The sequence below is a fragment of the Stegostoma tigrinum genome, chromosome 19 (assembly GCF_030684315.1).
Source record: "Stegostoma tigrinum isolate sSteTig4 chromosome 19, sSteTig4.hap1, whole genome shotgun sequence".
Classification (NCBI taxonomy): Eukaryota; Metazoa; Chordata; class Chondrichthyes; order Orectolobiformes; family Stegostomatidae; genus Stegostoma; species Stegostoma tigrinum.
The window spans coordinates 13,442,706-13,465,792 of record NC_081372.1 but is presented as its reverse complement, the minus strand read 5'-3'; the positions used below and the strand labels follow the sequence as shown (position 1 = coordinate 13,465,792).

Sequence of the window (23,087 nt, the reverse complement as noted above, 5' to 3'; positions counted from 1 at the left end):
TACATTCCCCTTAGAGTCCACCATCCCCTACATTTTCCAAAACTGTTCACAAAATTCCAATTGCAGTCTGATCCTAAGCCTTTTACAGCTTCAGCAGTACATCTCTGCTCTTGTTTTCTAGCCGTCCCAAAAAGAATGCCAAGATTGCACTTGCCTTCCTGAATCTGCTGTTAAATCCTGAATTAGGGCTCCTATGCAGAGCTGGGGAGAATGTGGCACCGAGCCACCATCTGAACTGTTGCCACTTAATCTATCCTACTGTTCCATACATGCTTGAACATCAGTTCTGGTTAGTTCATCAGACTGATTCAGATCTTGTCTGCATGTGCACACTTTTCAGCACAGATTATTTGGGGAGACAATCATGAGATGGAATCCTGACCACTGAAGCCATTTCTGACGAGTTATTACTGGCAAATTAAAATGAGATATGCCAGCAGAGCAGAAAACATCAGGCTTTCCAGCTCATCATTGCACGGTGGGATCTTTTCCACTGCACCACTGGAGGACTGACTGTACTGTTTAACAGGTGAACACATCATCCAATGAAAGCTAAACCAGATCAGAACATCTTTCTTCCGGGATAATGGGAACTGCAGATACTGGAGAATCCGAGATAAAAAAGTGTGGAGCTGGATGAACACAGCAGGCCAAGAAGCATCTTAGGAGCACAAAAGCTGGCGTTTTGGGCCTAGACCCTTCATCAGAGAGGGGGATGGGGAGTGGATTCTGAAATGGCCCAGCTCGTCCCCGCCTCCCTAACCTGTTCTTCCTCTCACCTATCCTCTTCTCCCACCTCAAGCCGCACCTCCATTTCCTACTAACTAACCTCATCCCGTCCCGTTGACCTGTCCGTCCTCCCTGGACTGACATATTTCACTCCCCACCCATACAGTCCTCTCCCCATCTTTGGTCCTTCTCTCCCTACTTATTTCAGAAGCCTCTCCCCATTCCCCTCTCTGATGAAGGATCTAGGCCCAAAACATCAGCTTTTGTGCTCCTAAGTTGCTGCTTGGCCTGCTGTGTTCACCCAGCTCCACACTTGGTTACCTTTCTACCGGGACAGTGACTTCAGTCAATTTGTAACATTCTATTATGGCTGGAGCTTCCTGACTAAACACATTGTCTTCCATCTTCAGTCTAACCTACAACCTTTGGGGAGAGGATGAAAAACCAGAGGAAATTGTTAGGACTACTCAAGGGTAAAACATTCCAGAAAGTCACCATTGGGCACAACATTCTAGTGCAGCAGATCACAATAACCACATGACAGTAGCTGACACAATCTCTGTGGGAGGTGTTTATTTCCAAAGAATGTATCGACAACACAAGAGCAAGAATTACCTTCCATATAGTCAGTTGCAATGTAACAATGTTCGTGGAGGATTTCTTCCATTCTGCTGAGTGTTATAGCCGGCAAGTGGCCAGGATATTTTAGCTGTAGCAGGCGCTGCATGTACGATGCTGCCTGGCTTCCACCCAGATTAATCCTTTTACTGTTATGAGCATCCAACCTAGATTACATCAAGGAAACATCCATTGATGCACATACATACAGAAAACGCAAAATAAAATAGTCACAAGGGTCCCCGATTTATAAACACCCAACTTACAAACGCTCGTACTTATGAACACAATCGCATACAGGGGTGTAAGTTTAATGATCTGACAAAACCATTTCCTGCACTGACAAACTGCTATTTTATATTGTCCTGCAGTGAGTTTTAATTCACGTTCAAATTGATTTGCAAACAGACTCCAGAACGGAATTCTTTTGACTGCCTCTATGCATATTGAAAAAGTGATGGGAACACCACAAAATGTCTCCAGATGGAGACTCTCTAGTAAGAATCAAACTCCAGTTCGGTAGCAACAAAACCATTTTCTGCCACGATTCAAGTGAACTGATTGCATCACAGGCAGCATATCAGCAATAACTGCGGGTACCTGCTGGACACCTTCTCCCCTTGTGTTGGCTGCCTAGTGTTTTGCAGGTTTCACTGAAACTGCTCCAACACCAATATTCTTCAGGGAGCCTAAGAATTAATCCAATTAAAAACTAAAAGAACTGCAGATGCCGTAAATCAGAAACGAAAACAGAAATTGCTGGAAAAGCTCAGCAGGTCTGGTGGCATCTGTGGAAAGAAATCAGAATTAACGTTTCAAGTCAAGTGACCCTTCCTCAGAACTGAACTTTGTGGGGCCATGCTGTATTCCTCTACAATGCTAACTATACTTTAAAAATAACTTGTATCTTGTGGAACACTTTGGGATATCATGCAAGATACCCAATTGATGCAAATGCATTTGCAATAACAAAAATTAAGCCAGTAATTCAAAAAAATTATGAGCATATGAATTAGGAGCTGCAGTAGACCGTTCAGCTATTCAACAAGATCATGGTTGATTGGATTACTCCATATTCCCATCTATCTGATGACCTTTCACTCCCTTGTTTATCAAGAATCAATCTTCACCTGAAAAATATTTAAAGAATCTGCTTCCACTACCTTTTCAGAAGAGACCGCCAAAGAATTTCAAACTTTGTGAGCAAAATGTCTCCTCATCTCTGTCTAAAATGGGGAACTCCTGATCTTGAACAGTGACCCCTTCATTCTATATTCGTCCACAAGGAGAAGCATCTCTCCCACATGCCCCCAGCCAAAAGTCCAAGGGATCTTACATATATCAGTCAAGATACTTCATATCTTTCTAGATTCTAGAGGATACAAGCTCAGCCTGTTCAAACTTTCCTTGTAAGACAACCCATCCACCTCAAGCACCAGTCCAGTAAACCTTCTCTGAACATTTATCTTTGTTTAGTAAGGAGAACAATATTGTCCACAATGTAACAATGATACACAATCATATTAATACTACAAGTCCATCAGTGCATAAAAGAAAACCATGGAGCACTTGAAATATTAACAGTTTAAAGTCTGATCAAGCTGTTCGAAGTTTCCCACGTTAATTTTTATTTTGAATTTGCAATTTTTGTTATCTATTACTTTGTCTAACCAGCAGCTCCACGTGGCATCGTTTTAAAGTTTTCATGTAGGTGCTTTACAAACCTGCCATGCAGCATTGGCAGAATGTGACAGCAGTGATACCCAGAGGAAACAATCAATCCAGTGGAGGGGTATTTGTTATTGCGCCAAAAGCTGTAAAGATCATCAATTCCATATGACACCTTTGGAACATGGTAGCACTCGAACAGGAGCTCGGACATCAATTGCCGTGAATACAGTGGATTACATGGTGCTTCTGTTAAAACAACTGGATGTTCCACGCAAAACTGTATTAAATACAAACAGTACCAATTAGTGAACATATGAACTAGGAACAAGAGTAGGCCAGTCCACTCAGCCCTTCGAGCCTACCCTGTCATTCAATAAAATCATGGCTGATCCGATTTTAATTGCAACACTACATTCTTGCACATCCCTGATAACCTTTTGTTTGCTTGGTCATCAAGAATTTATCCACTTCTATCTTAAAAATATTTAAAGGTTGTGTGCCCACTGACTCTGAAGGGAACTCCAAAAGCTTACAGCCCTCAGAGAAAAAAAAAAGTTTCCTCATCTCTGTTTTAAATGGGTACCACGTTATTCTTAGACCATGACACCTGGCTATAGATCCTTCCATTAGAGGAAGCATCCTTGCAATACCCATCCAGTCATGTCCCATCAGGACGTTAAATGTTTCAATTAAGTCACCTCTAACTCTTCTGAACTCCAGAGGATATAGGCCTAGCCTATCTAGCCCTTCCTCATAAGGCAATTTTTCCACACTGTACTTCATTTGCCAGACCTTCCTCCACACCCTCAACTTATCTATATCCCTTTGTAGGTTCCCTATAACCTCCTACAACTCATGTTCTTACACATCTTTGTGTCATGAACAGATATAGCCAGCCTACCTTTGATTCCTTCACCCAAATCATTGATATAAATTTTGCAGTTGAGGCCCCAGCACTGACTCCTGTGGCACACTGCTCAAGACATCCTCCTAGCCTGAAAAAGACTCACTTATTCCCAATCTCTATTTCAGTAACCAGGACAATATGTTGCCCTCTACATTAAGAGCTTTTATTTTCCACAATAACCTTTGATGCAGCACCTTATCAAATGCCTTCTGGAAATCTAAATATAATCCATCCACCGGTTCCCCTTTCTCTACAGCACAAGTTCCTTTTTCAAAGAATGCCAATAAGTTAACAACACATGAATTCCCTTTGACCAAACTATGTTGGCTGTGCCCGCTTATCTTGAACTTATCTAAGTGTCCTGTTATAACATTCCTATGACTGATGTTAAGCTAATTGGCCTGTAACTTCCTGCTTTCTGCCTTGCTCCCTTTTTGAGTAAATTAGTTACATTAGTTATTTTCCAATCTAAAGGAACATTCCTTGAAAGGGAGGGAGGAAGTCAAGAAAATTGAGTTTTGCAAAATTAAAACCAATGCATCAACAATTTCATTTGCTACCTCTCTTAACAGCCTAGGATAAAACCCATTGGGATCTAGGGACTTATCAACTCTCACTTCCAGCAATTTCCTCGGTACTACTTTCTTGGTAAATGTAATTTTCTTGAGTCCCTCCCTCCCTTTCAATTTCTGACTTACAGGAGTGCTACTTGTATCCTCCCTTAGTAAAGATTGATGCAAAGTATCTGTTCAATTCAACTGCCATCTCTTTATCCTCCATTTTTTATAGGACCAAAAAACTTAAAAACTTCAGAACTTAAAATAGCTGCAATCGAGTTGTACCATGCCCCTGTTATGGCAGGCTCAGCCCCCCCGCCCCCAACACGTCAGGCTGTGCCCCAGATAGGGTAAGTGTTCCCCCCCCCACCACAATATGCCAGGCTATACCTTTGATATGGGAAGCTGTGCCCTGAATGGGGAATGTTGTGTCCTGACATATCTGTAGCTGTAAATTATGATTCACTTGGCTAAACAGAATTAATAACAAGTGATGAAAGGGGGACAGGAGAAGCTCAGCTTCTCATACTTTTTGGCATGCCAAATCCCAAGGCAGCAGCACAATATATGAAGCAGGGCAAAGTGAACTTCAAAATGTTTGTGAATCACAATGTACTCTTTACTTGTCACAAATTACCTTTTCCTTCTTACAGTATAATGTCATGTGCATTAAAATCACTATCATTTTGCCATCAAATTCTGATCCATTGTGGTATGGTACACCCTATGAGGACACAATGGCTTGCAGCACCATACTGTGTTCATGCTAAATCATATCACTAAATCACATCATGCCTATCAGTTAAGCTTTGCCATGATAAGAGTGGCATAGTTTACCAGACTTGGGGCGTAGCTTTCCCCTTCCACAGCATGGTCTCGCATGTCAGTGGTACAGCCTGACGTGTCGGGGGCACAACCTGCTCCATCTACAGTACAGATTGATATGTCAGGACACAACATTCCCCATTCAGGGCACAGCTTCCCATATCAAAGGTATAGCCTGGCATATTGTGGTGGGGGGGGGAACACTTACCCTATCTGGGGCACAGCCTGACGTGTTGGGGGCGGGGGGGCTGAGCCTGCCATAACAGGGGCATGGTATACTGTATTGGTGGCACTATTTACTATGTCAGGGCATTTAACAACGTGGTGCCCTGTGGTGACCCTGTCCCCCTCCCCACCCCACCCCACCCCACCCCAGGGTGAACTCTGACCTCAGAGGTGATCCCCAGGTGCTGGAAGATGTAGTCAAAGACCTGCTCCTGAATATCGAAATTCACCACCACGTTCCTGTCAAACTGGGACTTGAGCAGCCAGCGGACCACCTCTAGGTTACGGATATCGTTGCCGACCTGGGTGTCGCTGCGGGAGGCGCCGCGGCTCCGGGCCGACACGTTCTTAAACTGAAGCCGCGGCTTCTGGTCCAGGGCCCAGCCGGCCCGGCACTGAAAAGACCCATTATCCACCACGAGAGGCACCTGGCCCGGACACCCTCCAGGGCTTTTCCCCGCCTCGACGATCGGATCCGCCACCGGCTTCGGGTCCCGAAAATAGAAAACATTCGGCGGCGGCGTCTCGGTGAAATCCGCGCCGGTGGCCGCCGCCATCTTCGTCCACTCACAAAAACAATCCCCCCCACCAGGCCCGCGTGAGTGCTGATGAAGGGTTCCGACACACTTCAGTTCCTACTATAGACTCAAACAGCTAAAGGCTCTTGTGGTGCAGCGGTAGTGTTTATATCTATGATCCGGGAGAACCTGGTTCAAGTCCCACCTGCCCCAGAGGTGTGCAATAACATCTCTGCACGGGTTAACTAGGAAATGTCAGTGCTTTAGATAAAAGTCACATGCAATGAGTGAGTGTCACTCTGGGTGCAGGTACAAACATAGAAGTCAGCATCTGGAGTGGGCCACTAGGCTCATCTAGGCTGCTACCCCACTCAACACGATCTTAGGTGATCTAATGTAGTCCATGTAACCTGAAACGAGCACTGGAGAAACCCAGAGATAATGGGAACTGCAGATGCTGGAGAATCTGTGACAACAAAAGTGTGGAGCTGGATGAACACAGCAGGGCCAAGCAGCATCTTAGGAGCAGAAAAACTACACAGCAGGCCAAGCAGCATCTTAGAGCACAAACTCAGTAGGTCCAGCAGCATCTGCAGAGAGAGAAACGAATTAACATTTTAAATCCAGTCTGACTCTTTCTCAGAACTGTGCATTCTCTGTACATTACTCTGCTTTCCCGAATATCCTTGGATAATCTTTCACCCTTTTGCTTCTCAAGAATCAATATTACTTTGCCTTAAAGATATTCGATGATCTTGTTTCCACTTGTGCTTTTTCAGGAAGATAGTTCCAAAGATATGTATTCAGTACAGCTCCTGTAAATCTTCCAGTAACCAAGCTTTTCTACTCCTCTGATGCTGCTTCGCCTGCTGTGTTCATCCGGCTCTAAACCTTGTTATCTCTATGCCTGACTTGTAGTTTAGTTATATTTATTGCTATAATACAATAAAACATCTAGTTAATTAAGAACAGCCTTTTCCGGTGAGCAATAGCATGGGGCTGAATTCCATGCAGAGATCACCAACACGAGGAGTAGAAGAACTAGAAGGGTATTTTGAAGACGCTTAAGTTTACCACTTTAGGAATATTAATTAAGAATACAAAGGCTGCCAGTCAATAACTGAAATCGCATCATCAAGTGCAGCAACATAGCATCTCAACACAAAAGACGGACCTCGAATGTTGTAAGAGCAGAGAGAAAAGTGTCTGGACTAACAAGCCAGCACATTTAGTAAAAGACGAAGAAAGTTTTTTTCAGGATCAAGAGAAAATTCCAGAAGAAAAGTTAAATATCCCTCAGGAAAACGTAGATAACTTTACATGTACAATGCAAAGACCAGAAAGGAAACACCCAGGGAGTGAGAGAACAGTGCTCTCTCCTCTCACAATCAGCATCACCACCATGTTGTTGAGTTTCCACAAGGTCCAACTATGACTGTCAAAGGGCCAGAAAATAAATTTACACCGTGGCTGCCAAATCAAGAAGGCCTCAAAATTTATTTAAGCAGGAAAAGAGCAAATCAAAAGAAACAAAGAAACCTACAGCACAGGAACAGGCCCTTCGGCCCTCCAAGCCTGCACCGATCAAGATCTTCTGTCTAACCTGTCATCTATTTTCTAACAGTCTGTGTCCATTTGCTCCCTGCCCATCCATGTACCTGTCCAAATATATCTTAAAAGACGCTATCGTGTTTGCATCTACCACCTCCGCTGGCAACGTGTTCCAGGCACCCACCACCCTCTGTGTAAAGAACTTTCCACGCATATCTCCCTTAAACTTTCCTCCTCTCAGTTTGAACTCATGACACCTAGTAATTGAGTCCCCTACTCTAGGAAAAAGCTTCTTGCTATCCACCCTGTCTATACCCCTCATGATTTTGTAGACCTCAATCAGGTCCCTCCTCAATCTCTGCCTTTCTAATGAAAATAATCCTAGTCTATTCAACCTCTCTTCATAACTCTTCATAGAAATCTACTGAGAGAGTCTAAGAAAACACGAAAAGTCAAGAAAAGCTAAAAATGATGTGAACTGGGATTATAATTGAACTGGGATTTTGGCTGGTGGATTTCAAAGAACTGCAGCCAGAGCACGATATTTAGATATTTATGTAGAAGATAGTGCCTAGTGTTTTGGAATGTGAAAAGCAGGAAGTTATTCATTATGCCTTACAACAAGTGGGTAAACCTTAGAAAAGGTGAGTGGCCACAATCTTTGACAGGAAACCCCATTTTGCAGCATGGAGGTACAGTATATTACAACGAAACATAATTTTAACACTTGAAAGCTGTAACTCACTACAAAGCAGCGACTTAATAGCATTTAAGCAGCAGTGAGAATTGACAGCAGATGTGCTGTGCACAGCAATAGTTGACAGTTTTACATTGAATGATGAGGAATTTGTTGGTGAGATTGAATTGTGGATATTTTCAAATCAACCAGTTCTGAGATGGTGTCACACATTGGTGGAGTAGTGGGACTTGGACCTAGGCCTTAGAACACAACAACCAGGAATTGGAGTTGACAATTCAGCACTTTGACCCTGTTTTACCTTTGATACTTCCATGACTGTTCTCATCTCCAATTCCACTCTTCTGCCTGTATTCCATAACCCTTTAACCCTTAAATAATTAAAAATCTGTCCATTACTTCCTTTATTTTTTAAGTTTTTCGATGTCTACCAAACTCTAGGATAGTGGGTTCAACAGATTTGCAACCTTTGACAAAAGTAAATTCCTCCTTATATCTGTTTTGAATCTTCCACCCCTGAGCTAAAACAATGACCATTCGTTCTAGAAATATACACTCTACATCTCCTTTGTCAATCACTTCTGGCATCTTATATATCTCAGTTAAATCTTTTGTGTTCCTTCCAAACTCTAGTGAGTTTGGTTTAAATTGCTCAATCTATCCTCATAAGACAAGCCTTTCATATTGAATGAACTGTGTACTACATGTGGGATCCCTGGTGCAATTGTATCAACTGATGGGCCACATTTGGCTACAGTTGTGGCAGTGGACTTGTGTCAACACCACCAGGATGTCCACAGTCCAGTGGGGAAGCCAAGTCGGGATCAAGATAGTTGAATCCCTTTTGAAGAAAAGTTCTGATTTTTTTTTAATGCAGCCTTAACTTACCAATCCACCTCATTCCAATGTGGCTTATCACCACCAGAGTTCCTGTTTTGGAGGACTGTTATGGCCCAGCTACCTACACTACCAAAGAGGCTGTCTCCACAGTTGAGTTCACAGTCTGCACAGGACTCCTGCCTCAAGCAAGCCCAGCTCAGACTCCTAGTCTCGAGGTGAAGCCCAGCGCAAGCTCCCACACTCAGAACAGTACAGCACAGTACAGGCCCTTCAGCCCACGATGTTGTGCCAAAATTTTACCCTAAACCTCAGGTCTATCTAACCTCCACCCCTACCTTATGTCATCATCCATATGCCTATCTAATAGCAGCTTAAATGCCCCTAATGAGGCTAACTCCACTACCCTCTCCGGCAATGTATTCCACACCCCTACGACTCTCGAGTAAAGAACCTACCTGTGACGTCTCCCCTTTATCTGACTTCGAGGAAGCCCAGTGCCAACTCCTAGCCTCACAATGAACTTGAGCATGGACTTCCTGCTTTGGAAGCACTGTAATGCTGAGCTTTCACCTTTATTTCTTCATTTCTCTAATTTATACCTAAGATTTTGACCCTGGGTTTCTTTGTACATAAGATGGCACCAGAAATGATGACTTTGTACCGTTTTCGCTGTACTCATGAATCCCTGTGTTTGACATGTGACAACATATCTAATTCCAATTCTACAAAGATAGCATCATCGAGTCATAGAGTCATGTAGACCACAAAAACTGGCCCTTCATCTAAATTGTTTGTGCCAACCAGACATCAAAGAACAGGGAACAAGAAGCTACTCATTATTATGGATGTCACCAAGCATGATAGTTGCCACACTTGAGCCAAGGGCATACGAAGGATATGTGATAAGCGATCTCAAGAGGAATAGTACACTCGTTACAAAAGTCAGTGGACCATCAGTGATTGTATCTTATCTGTAAAGCTGAGAGAGTTGTATGGAGGGGCTGCAGGACCGTCATCGTGTTACAGAACCATCATTCCTGATACTTGAATGGAACAAATCCAATGAGGAAGGTCATGACATTAATGTTTCACAGACCAATCAAAGTCAAGATCGAGACTGAGATTACAAATCCTCAAATAAAAGCCCAATTTATCTTTCAAGTTCAAGGACAACACATTCTGGAAAGATTGTAAAATGTCCAGATCTCTTGGACTTGTGAAGTCTCATGAGGGCCAGGGAGGCATGAATAGTCAAGGTCTTTTCCCCAGTGTGGGCGAGTCCAAAACTAGAGGGCGTAGATATACAGTGAGAGGGGCAAGATTTAAAAGGAGTAACTTTTTAACACAGAGGGTGTTGCATGTGGAGTGAGCTGCCAAAGGAAGTGGTGGAGGCTGGTACAATGACAAGTCTAAAAGGCATGTGGATGGGTATATTGAAAAGGAATAGTTTAGAGGGATATAGGCCAAATGCTGGCAAATGGGACTAGGTCAGATTGGGATGCTTAGTTGATATGGTCGAGTTGGATGGAAGGGTCTGTTTCTCAGCTGTATGTCTCTAGACTTGGAGGGAGTTGGTGTGGTGGTAAATATAATTATGTACATGAATGTATTCACAATAAGCACCAACTTATTTTGGGGTTGGTTAGCTCGCTAGCTGGTTTGTGATGTAGAGTGATACCAACAGTATGGGTTCAATTCCTGTACCAACTGAATTCACCTGCTTTAACAGTGTTTCTTATCTGAGCTGTGGTGACTCTTGGATTAAACCACTGCCAGTCATTTCTCTTTAGTGAGAGAGTAGGACTATGGCAATTTTATCTTTACAATCGTTAACCAACTATGGGAAAAAAATAAACTTGGGGGTAAACTGTTGTATATGGCGATGGTTCTGAAGGAGGTAATTTTCTTATTGCATTGAGCTCCACCCAATCAGATTATTTCACATACAGTCTGGGTTTTAAATGATACTTCAGAGGGAGCAGATGTATTTGATACAGCTCCCAAGAGTCCTAATAATTACTGATAATGGGATCTGCAGATGCTGGAGAATCCAAGATAACAAAGTGTGGAGCTGGACGAACACAGCAGGCCAAGCAGCATCTCAGGAGCACAAGAGATGCTGCTTGGCCTGCTGTGTTCATCCAGCTCCACACTTTGTTATCTTAGTCCTAATAATTACGCCTGATTAACAATTTAATTGGACTTTTTGCTATCGTGCAGTAAACCACCTTGTTAACTAAGTACGTAAGGGTTATACAACACAGAAAAAGATCTTGCAGGGCAACTCATCTGTGCCAACCAGATTTCCTAAACTGACATGATCCCATTTTCCAGCAGTTGGCCCTTATTCCTCCGCACCCTTCCTTTCATGTTCCCATCCTGATGCCTTTTAAATTGAGTAATTGTACCTGCCTCCACGACCAGCTCATTCCATACACCATCTGTGAAAATGTTGCTCCTCGGGTTTAAATCTTTCTCCTCTCACCTTAAACCTACGCCCTCTAATTTTGGACTCCCGTACCCTGGGAAAAAAAGCCTTGGCTATTCATTCTATCCCTGGCCCTCATGATTTTATAAACCTCTACAAAGCCACACATTAGCCTCTGGCGGTCCAGGAAAGACAACCTCAGCCTGTTCAGTTTCTCCTTATAACTCAAATGCAGCAACATCCTTGTAAATCTTTTCTGCATGCTTTCAAGTTTAACATCATCTTTCCTATAGCAGGGAGATCAGAATTCAATGCAGTATTCCAAAGTGGCCTAACCAATGTCCTCTGCAGTCACAACATGACATTGCAACCTCTAGACAAGGAGACTACGGAGGATTGGTTGCGGTGAACTGCCTCAAACAACCTTTACTCTGAACCACTTGGTGATAGAGGCAGCAGCTACTGTGAGTTCCCAGTGGTGGCAATCAGGAAAGATCCCACCCAGAAGCAGGCCATTCAGCCTATCGTTTTGTTGTGAAATATTTGCATAGCAATCCAGCCCAGTTTTTGCACCCCTGTGTGGAAGTATTTAGGACCAAAGGTAATAGTTTCTCTCAGAGAGTAGTGAATCTGTGGAATTTTTTTTACCACAGAGAACTGCTGAAGCTGGATCACTAAGTGTATTCGTGGCTGATATAGACAGAATTTTAATCAGTAACAGAACAAAGGATTATTTGTAGGAGTGAGATTAAGCCCATGTAGGGGAAGCGCAGCGAGGAGCAACTGCAGGCCCATGGCTAAAGAAGGACTGTAATTTGGAACTTTTAGCTTTGTTTTTTATCTCCTACTTTACACAGTCAAGAACTGTAATATGGAACTTTTATTTCTTTATTTTTCTACCTTTTGCTTAAGATTTTGTACCTGGGCGCCTTGAACCCTAAGATGGCACCGTGAATGGTGACATTGTACAGTTTTCACTGTACTCCTGTACTTGAGTACAGGATAATAAAACCTAACTCTGAATTCTGATGGTTATCGAATCAGGCATGATCTCAATGAATGGCGGAGCAGAGTCATAGAGTCATACAGCACAGAAACAGACCCTTGATGGGCCGAAAGGCCTACTTCTGTTACTATGTCTTGTGAAATGATTCTCGTAGCTCCACGCTTTAAAGGCATGCTCATCGCCCAATAATTTGTTACCGCATTGCGGACAGTTGGTTTTCCCAGAGTGCCAGATTGCCGGCTGCCTCAAAACCACAGAAGGCCTGTTTCCAATGTGGGTAAGTAACACCTCTTGTTTGGATGTGCATCTGGCCTCTGTCCAGGAGTTATTGAGAGGACTGGAAAATGCATGCTGCTGTGTGACCCAATTTCTAGCATGTCCAGTGCTGGTGTTTTTCCAGCTTCATTTTCTGATTTTATTTCTATTAATAAGTGAGACTGCCAGGTCAGACAATAGCAATCTGGAGTATTCTAGAAAGGTCTGTCTCCAATATCCATTTACTAACGTGTGCCTTGGCATAATAATTTGGTTCTAATCAGCAGGTATGTCAACTTTGAGCCACTCACCCTCAAAGATGTACCAAGTCTCAGGAAAGAGCGTCACTGGCTGATTATTAATCTGGGATGAGTGGCTGTAAAATAAGTTACTATGTATTTACAAAGCTCGTTTATCTGAAGTCAGTACTGTTACCAAATGCATTGGATCACAGGACTGAATCAGAGAATACGGGGAGACCATTCAGCACACTGTGTCTGTGCATTTGACCTTGTGCCACACCCCTGCTTGTTTCCCCAGCACCTTGTAAATTCTTCCTTTTCACAGAGCTTATTCAAGTTTCTTTCAATTGACCCTGCCTCCACCAAGTTCTCAGGATCCTAACACAAACTTCCCAAAGTGGGGTCGGGTCGGGACCACGTACGGGGTCACAAGATAAAGCTTTGGGGTTGTGACATCCAAGGCAGCAATGATCACTTTGGAGCTTGGGCAGGGTGAAAAAGGCCACACCCACGCTCTAAAAAAAAACCCCCACTCTCACTAAAAGGGCTCATAATTTTCAAATCTTGAAATGGACCGACAATGGGATAAAGGTTAGGATGCATGGGTCTAACAACTTGCTGCATCAAAAGCATCTCCATACCACGTCCTCTGCTGATCATCTAATATCTGTGTTCTCTCTTCTCGACACTTCCAGTATTGGATACTATCCAGTGCTTCCCAAATTCTCATACTGAGGCTTGGAGATGTCTGGGTTGCCTCAGTAAGTAATGCAAGGCTGAATAGGAGAGTTGCTGTGAAAGTAGGGCTATGTAGGATAGGTGGTGGTCTACAAGAGTCCTCATAGGTCTAATCACCTAGAAGGTCTGGTGAATGTTCAAATCCCACCATGGTGGAATTTGAGTTCAATTTTAATTGAAAGAAAATCTGGAAATGAGAGTCTAATGATGACTATTGTCAGGAAAACCAACCTGGTTTTCTCATATTGTTTCAGAGATAGTAGGAACTGCAGATGCTGGAGAATCTGAGATGACAAGGCCTGGAGGTGGATGAACACGGCAGGCCCAACAGCATCAGAGGAGCAGGAGAAGCTGAGATTTCAGGCCTAGACCCTTGCCCATTTCTGAAGATGGGGCTAGGCCCGAAACGTCAACCTTCCTGCTCCTCTGATGCTGCTTGGCCTGCTGTATTCATCCTGCTCTACGCCTTGTCATGTCTGGTTTTCTCATGTCCTTTTAGGAAGGAGACTGCTGCCCTTACCTGTCTGCTTGGACTGGAAGGTTTGAGTTATAAGGAGAGGTTGGATAGACTGGGACTTCTTTCCTGGAGTGTAGGAGATTGAGGGAGGACCTTATAGAGGTCTATAAAATCATAAAAGACGTAGATTAGGTAGAAAACCAACAGCTGTTCCCCGTGGTAGAGGAGTCAATAAGGCATAGGTTTAAGGTGAGAGGAGAGGGCCCAAAAGGGCAACTTTCCTTCACATAAAGAGGGTGAATGTCTGGAATGGGCTGCCAGAGGTAGCGGTGGAAGCAAGCACATTTTTTTAAGGTTTTATGTAGATTTGTAGGTTGTGTTGTGGATGTTGTGGTTGGTTAGTTCGCCAAGACATTACCCTGCTGGGTAACATCGTCAGTGCAGCCTGCATCAGGGTAATGAAACGTCTGCGGAACAACAAACCAGCTCAGCAAGCCAACCAAGCACAGCAGCCCACTTTTGTCATTTAAGGAACATTAGACAGGTACATAGATGGGATATGGTCCAAATGCAGACAAATGGGATGAGTTTAATTGCGAGGAGTGGACAGCATGGGCAAGTCTGGCCTAAGGGCTTCCTCTATGTTTCCTCTATGATTCTATGGTCTACATGTGACTCCAGATATGTGGCAACCTGGTTAATATTCAACTACCCTCTACACAATTAGGGATGAACAAGAGATAATGGGAACTGCAGATGCTGGAGAATCCAAGATAACAAAGTGTGGAGCTGGATGAACACAGCAGGCCAAGCAGCATCTCAGGAGCACAAAAGCTGACGTTTCGGGCCTAGACCCTTCATCAGCGGAAGGGTCTAGGCCCGAAACATCAGCTTTTGTGCTCCTAGGATGCTGCTTGGCCTGCTGTGTTCATCCAGCTTCACACTTTGTTATCAGGGATGAACAAGAAATGCTTACCTAGCCAGTGACACCCATATCCCACGAATGAATAACAAAATATAACTCGGTCTGAGGCCCCAACTTTAGGAAGCTTCTGTCCACTCTGTCCTGGTGATTTAGGATACATCCACAATGAGCTGTAATTTTAAAAGAAATGCACAGAAAATACTGAATGACTCAGCAGGACAGTTAAGGAAGAAATAAAGTTAATCTTTCAATTCAGTGCCTGGAACGAATTTCAATTTCTGCATAATTTTTCAAAAACCTGCACATGAAATACTTTCGAGACCCTTGTAAACGATTCAAAAATGTTGCAATTTCAATAAGTAACATTTTGGAAGTGAGATATTCTGTTAGTGAAATGAACGAGAAGATTTAAATGAAATGAGACTACAGAACCAGTAAAAATTACAATATAGATTTACAGTAACGCGTCACCCTAGGGCACACACCACTAGAATCGCTCAGAGGGGTGCGTTTACTACGAATTGGATGTTAAGGTAATGGTTAACGTTCCGGGTTAATAGACTGTGGATTCTTTCAGTTCGAGCCTTATCCGCGGCGTTGTTTTATACGTAGGCAGGTTTACACAGTTGAAACACTGCAGCGAGTCTATGCTTCAGTGTGTTTGAACATCCTGCCGAAAGCGATTAAGTAGAATTTTCGAGTGTCCTGCTTTCTACACCGTGAAAAAGTAGGTTTCCACACGCTACTGACATTTTTCTTTTCTCAAGGCGCTTATTCTAGATGCAGCAGCGACTCCTCCTGGACAGACAACCTATTGTGAACACCGGCAGTAACATTAATGCGGTATGATATATATTGCTAAATAAAGGTATATTGCAGCCTACATATGTTGTTATAGTTACAAATTACTGAGTTTTAGTTTGTATTTGTGATTATGTATTTTGATACGAAAATATACCTGAAAAAGTGTCCCATTTTCCTATACATTGACTATACGTGTAATTAATAGGAAAATGAGGCTCACTTGTTTTAGGTCAAAATACAAGGCAAAAACAAAAAATACAAACTAAAACACAGTAATTCATAACCAGAATAACATATATTTAAGCTGGTGTATTTTGATTCAGCAAATATATACCCAAAACAAGTGACTCCCATTTTCCTCCAAAAGTTGCATTTCACAATGTATAGGAAAATGAGACCCACTTTTTTTGGATATACATTCCATATCAAAATACAAAATAAAACAGAACATGCTGGAAATATTCAGAAGGTCAGATACCAACAATGAAGGATTTTGTGACAATCCCAAATTTCACAAGTCTATCATTTCATCAGATACAACTATCTGCAACTTGCACTCCAGCACACTGTAAAGTCCTCACCCTTCAAAAACGTATTCCTTAGATTACAATTTCTGTATTCAATAGCATCATATTTAGAGTTATACAAATATCCATGAGAACAGTTAGCCCCCTTTCCATAATGGAAATTAAATATTGTTGAACTTTGCTCTTTCAGTACAGAAATCAAATTTCAAGAATTTTTAAAATATGTACAACATACTACAAGAATAAAAGATACAAGTGGGCAAAGAAATACATGCTAAAATGTGAGGCTGGATGAACACAGCAGGCCCAGCAGCATCTCAGGAGCACAAAAGCTGACGTTTCGGGCCTAGACCCTTCATCAGAGAGAGGGATGGGTTGAGGGTTCTGGAATAAATAGGGAGAGAGGGGAAGGCGGACCGAAGATGGAGAGAAAAGAAGATAGGTGGAGAGGAGAGTATAGGTGGGGAGGTAGGGAGGGGATAGGTCAGTCCAGGGAAGACGGACAGGTCAAGGAGGTGGGATGAAGATAGTAGGTAGGAGATGGAGGTGCGGCTTGGGGTGGGAGGAAGGGATGGGTGAGAGGAAGAACAGGTTAGGGAGGCAGAGACAGGTTGGAGTGGTTTTGGGATGCAGTGGGTGGAGGGGAAGAGCTGGGCTGGTTGTGTGGTGCAGTGGGGGGAGGGGACGAACTGGGCTGGTTTTGGGATGCGGTGGGTGAAGGGGAGATTTTGAAGCTGGTGAAGTCCACATTGATACCATATGGCTGCAGGGTTCCGAAGCAGAATATGAGTTGCTGTTCCTGCAACCTTCGGGTGGCATCATTGTGGCACTGCAGGAGGCCCCTATTGGACATGTCATCTCAAGAATGGGAGGGGGAGTGGAAATGGTTTGCGACTGGGAGGTGCAGTTGTTTATTGCGAACCGAGCGGAGGTGTTCTGCAAAGCGGTCCCCAAGCCTCCGCTTGGTTTCCCCAATGTAGAGGAAGCCACACTGTGTACAATGGATGCAGTATACCACATTGGCAGATGTGCAGGTGAACCTCTGCTTAATATGGAAAGTCATCTTGGGGCCTGGGATAGGGGTGAGGGAGGAGGTGTGGGGGCAAGTGTAGCATTTCCTGCGGTTGCAGGGGAAGGTGCTGGGTGTGGTGAGGTTGGAGGTTCAAAATCTCCCCTTCCCCCACCGCATCCCAAAACCAGCCCAGTTCGTCCCCTCCCCCCACTGCACCACACAACCAGCCCAGCTCTTCCCCTCCACCCACTGCATCCCAAAACCACTCCAACCTGTCTCTGCCTCCCTAACCTGTTCTTCCTCTCACCCATCCCTTCCTCCCACCCCAAGCTGCACCCCCTTCTCCTACCTACTATCTTCATCCCACCTCCTTGACCTGTCCGTCTTCCCTGGACTGACCTATCCCCTCCCTACCTCCCCACCTATACTCTCCTCTCCACCTATCTTCTTTTCTCTCCATCTTCGGTCCGCCTCCCCCTCTCTCCCTATTTATTCCAGAACCCTCACCCCATCCCCCTCTCTGATGAAGGGTCTAGGCCCGAAACGTCAGCTTTTGTGCTCCTGAGATGCTGCTGGGCCTGCAGTGTTCATCTAGCCTCACATTTTAGTATCTTGGATTCTCCAGCATCTGCAGTTTGCATCATCAAAGAAATACATACGACAGCTTTTTAATTGGGAAAAAAGTTAGACAGCACAAAACAGAATAGAGTAAGCAAAGCACCTCAGAGCACTTCTTACAATTTATTCATTTGTGGGGTTTGAGCATTGCTGGCTGAATGAGCATTTGTTGCCTATCCCTAATTGCCCTTAAGAAGGTGGTAGTGAGATTTCTTCTTGACCCACTGCAATCTTGTACTCACAGTCCTGTAAAGGAGGGAGTTCCAAGATTTTTCACTCAGCGACATTGAAGGAATGCAGACATTGTTTCACATGAGGGCGATGTGTGGCCTAGAGAGGAACTTGTAGGCGGAGGTTTCTTCATGTCTTCATTGATCTTGTCTTTCCTGGTGGTTATTGGTCACGGGGTTAGATAATAAAATTGAAGATGCCTTGATGAGTTGCTGCAAACTATCTTGCGTATCGTACACCCTGTTGCAACTGTGTGATTGAAGGGATGGAAAATTCAAGAGTAAAAAACAGAGTAAAAGAAAGTCGATGAATGGGAGATGAAAAGAGACCAATGCAGGAAGGATGCACATGTTGAAGGTATCAGGGAGAATTTTAAAAATCTTCTATCTGTCTGACACCTTTCACAACTACAGGAGATTCCAAAGTGCTTGAGAGCCATATAAGTGCTTGTGGGTTGTGGCCAATTGCTAACATGGCAGCTGTTGAAACAGGTAGGATTCTTAAGGGCAGTGACAGGGTAAAGCCAGAACTCACAGGACACCAGGTTACAGTCCGACAGGTTTATTTGAAATCACAAGCTTTTGAAGTGCTGCCCCTTTGTCAGGTGAAGAATATAACCTGGTGTCCTGTGACTTCTGACTTTGTCCACCCCAGACCAACACCGGCACCTCCACATACTGACAGGGTAAATGCTGAGAGGATGTTTCCCCTCATGGGAGAATCCAGGACTAGAGGGCATGATCTCAGAATTAAGGGGCACACATTTAAGACTGAGCTGAGGAAGAATTTCTTTTCTCAGATGGCTGTGAGTCTTTGGAACTCCTTGCTACAGACAGCTGTGGGAGCAGTGTCCTTGTGTATATTTAAGACTGACAGAAAAGTGGACGTGAGGAATGTTGGATCAGCAACGATCCCATTGAATGGTGGAACAGGCTGGAGACGCTTTCTGTTGTTACTGTTTCTTATAGCCTAATGATCTTATGACTTAATTTTGCACGGACTAAGACCATGAACAATAATGATGAGGATGAACAGTTAGATAGTTCTGAAAAAGGTTCATTGGGCCCAAAACTCTGGTTTCTCTCCGCATGCTGCCAGACCTGCTGAGATTTTCCAGCAATTTCTCCGCTTATAACAGCTAGATTGAAATTGGCAAGACGCCTGATGACATCCCTGCCCTTCAAATAATATCATAGAACAGTTTACATCCACTAGAATAAGCAGTTTAACACCCATCAGGAAGGTGGCACACTTTGTGGTGTATCATTCCCTCACTACTGGAATATCAGAACATTAAATACTTGAGTGGGACTTCAAGCCACAACACTTCAACTGAAAAAAAATTAATTATTTTTCATACCAAATGAAGCAAAACATCAGAAGCAAATAAGGTGATGCAGGTTTTGATAAGAAAAGTGTAAGGTTGTTATCATTATGTCTTATTTTCATGTTGCTGGCATGCTGTGACAAATCAATTCAAATACTAAATGCTTTTCCTTTTTAAAACTGGACTTGCTGTTTGAATGCAAGTTATTTTGAGGGCCTGGAACGCGCTGCCAGTGGAGATGGTGAAAGTGGACACAATAGCCGCATGCAAGAAGAACCTGGACAAATACATGAATAGGAAAGGAATAGAGGGATATGGATCTTGTAAGTGAAGACTGTTTTATTATGGAAGGGCAAATGTGTCAACGCAGGCTTGAAGGGCTGAAGGGCCTGTTCCTGTGCTGTATTGTTCTTTGTTGTTCAAAGTGTTCGATTGCATGGATTATTGGAAAGGGCTGACTGCCCAAGGTTGGGGTTTGTGCTAGTAGCAGCCAAATGAGGGTTAAGCTAACACAAAGGGCAAGTAACCAGATTATGTTTAGGATTAGTTGTGTAAGACCAATGTCCTGTGCAGATGACAAGTTGGGTTGAATTTCCCAGTCAGCAGGAATCCAGTTTTCAGTGTGTCTCCATGAAACAAAAAGTATAGATCTTGCACCAGCCAGGAATTGCAAGGGATGTCTCCCTAGCTGTTCCTGTATCTACTGGAATATAATCTATTGACATGGCTAACTGGATCCAGCCAGCCATTCAACTCTGCTGGCACTGGGGCACAAGGTGGAGAAATATACACAAAAAGTAGAGGACGTTTAACTTAAAATCAAAATTAACAGAAACGTCAACCTGCTTAGGGCTTAACAGCAGCCTTCCTGTTAGAATAAACAAAAATTATTGTTTTCTGCTATGGAAATCTGAAGGAAAAGTAGGGGTTTGTTTTAGGTTTTTCCAAACATTGAGTGCATTCTGAGAATTCTGATTTGATTTGCTCATTTTCTTTGGCAGGGGGCGGGGCCAAACAGAAACTGGATGGTTCACCCGTTCCTGCCCATGCTCCCTCACATGGTCAATTAGTGAGTGTTCAGTAGGGTGGCAGCCAATCAGAGAGGCAGAAAGAGAGGCTCAAGGATCCAACTGTGAACTGGGATGTCACGCAGCAGAGGTGAATGCTGCCAAAAGTGACTCAGTCAGGGTTACAAGTTTAAAGACCATGGATGTGCACTCTGATGCTATTTTTCTTAATTTTGGGAGCCCAAAGGAGCTGTAAGAAATTATAATAACATGCAGATGCCACTGTCTTCACCAGCAGAAGATGCTGATTCAATTGTGTCTCTGGTGGCAGGCCTTCCTTGTGTCTCCTCATCAGTGCTGTCGCAAAACAGTCCCAAAATATTGCACAGATATTGCACGCAACATGCAACCAGAAATAAAACATGCAGACAATTGGGTTGCTCACAAGCTCAATGTTTTTTAATTAATCGCTTTAAATTGGCGATCAGGTTGCTGACTTCATAGCTAACTATTCGCAGTCACCTTTATCCCATATTCTAAAGTAAGTTGGGTTAACGAAAATATATTAACCTTGGATTTAAAATTAATGGCTGACCTCGCATTAACTTCTGTTTGCGGAAGAGGATTCCAAACTTTTACCACTTTGTTGTAAAAGTCCTTCTGATTAACTTCTGAAATGTCTGCTTACACATTTTAGACAATGTCTTGGTTCTGTGCTCCTCAACCACTGGAAATTTTTTCTCTCTCTCTTTCTCTCCATCCTATCAATGTCCCCTTAATAGCCTGAAATTTCAATTACATCACTTTTTCAAAAGGTCTCTGGATTTGCTTGAGCACATCAACAGGATGGACAAGAGTTGCGTACCTGAAGACTTTATGTATGGTGAAGGGGCCAGAGTTAGCTGAGCTGCAGGGCACTGGATTCTAAGAGACAGGAGATATTTGAGTAAGAAACTGAGAAGTAAGCCATTTGCCCCATTTAGCCTTCCCTGCCATTGAATGAGATCATGGTTCATCAGATTATAGCTTTACCTTTACTTTCTTGCCTGTGCCCCATAACCCTCAACTTCTTTGTCAAAGCATCTAATTCAGCCTTAACTACATTCAATGTCCCAATGTGCACTGCTGTCTGAGGTGGAGAATTCCAACTACTAACACCCAGTTTAGAGAAGAAATTCCCTATCATCTCCGCCTTCAAATTGAGTCCCTGGTTCTAAATTACCCCACATGATGAAATGTCCTTCCAGCCTCAATCCTGCCAGTTGTCCTCATGTTCAAATATAATTCAAAAAGAATGTCCATAGTTTTATTTCAGGAATGCTAGTAAATGCAACATGAAATTCCTAAACATTTAATTGTCACCTGAGGGAGTCACAAGGTGACACCTCCTTTAGGCTCATGTGTGCCACCGCAATGAACATCATCTACAATGGCTTGGTAAAAAGGTCTGACACTGAAAATAACAGCCCACAAGACACCTGGTAGCTTCATCTGTGACACTGGTGACAGGACCTGCCTCTTTAGCCATCAGAAATAGTACATCATGTGAAAACTCTCCACCATGAATTGCTTTGTTTGCTGCATCACTGTCATAATTTGTAAATAGATGGAAGTTGTTAATATATCTTTCTAAATTCCATGGAACACACCTCAGGTTTGAGTAGAAAGTCCAAGTTGGTGGAATACTCTCCACCCGCATGGATGTTTGCAACACCAACACTTAAGAGGTTTTACACCATCCAGACCAAAGCAGCCCATTTGATTGGCATCCCATCCACCACCTACAATATTCAATCCCTTCACTATCTATGGTATATATCAGCAGTAATTTCTACAAGATGCACTTCAACAAGTGAAGAAGTCTCTTTAGACATCACCTTATGAGCCCATAACCGCAATCACCTAGAAAGAAAGGGGTGGAAAATACATGGAAGTACCTGCAAGTCCTGGCCATTCTTTTACTTTGGCTAAAATACTGGATGTCCCTCCATCCTAGTGCCTCAAATGCATATAAATATAGTCTTGTGCAGGTAAGAGATGTCATTGGTTTGTTTGGGTGGAGTCAAACTCCATTGTTTGTTTGTTTCCTTGATATGTAACTGTTCAAAAACGAATTGCATTTGCAATTATGTATATGTACAATTATATTTTTTATGAATAAAGTATATTTTTGACATACAAATACTGTAGCTCTCTCCCTTACAATACCTACACCACAAGGATTGCAATGTTTCAAGACAGCAGCTCACTACCCCTTCTCAAGGGCAATTAGGGATGGGCAATAAATGCTGGCCTAGCCAGAGATACCCATGTCCCCTGAATAAATAAAAAATCTCTTCCTTTAACTTAACCCTTGGGATCCAGATATCATT

General features: G+C 43.2%; 1 protein-coding gene across 1 annotated transcript in view; it reads right to left on the bottom strand.

Moving 5' to 3' along the window:
* actr5 (actin related protein 5) overlaps positions 1 to 6,200 on the bottom strand; it is a 37,820-nt gene extending 31,620 nt beyond the window's left edge. The window contains exons 1-3 of the mRNA XM_048550371.2: positions 5,697 to 6,200; positions 3,072 to 3,295; positions 1,345 to 1,514 (exon numbers count right to left, since the gene is read on the bottom strand). Of these exons, the coding sequence (XP_048406328.1) occupies positions 1,345 to 1,514; positions 3,072 to 3,295; positions 5,697 to 6,089 (787 nt within the window). The 5' untranslated portion in view covers positions 6,090 to 6,200. The remainder of the gene's footprint in view (positions 1 to 1,344; positions 1,515 to 3,071; positions 3,296 to 5,696) is intronic.
* Between the last annotated feature and the right edge of the window lie 16,887 nt (positions 6,201 to 23,087).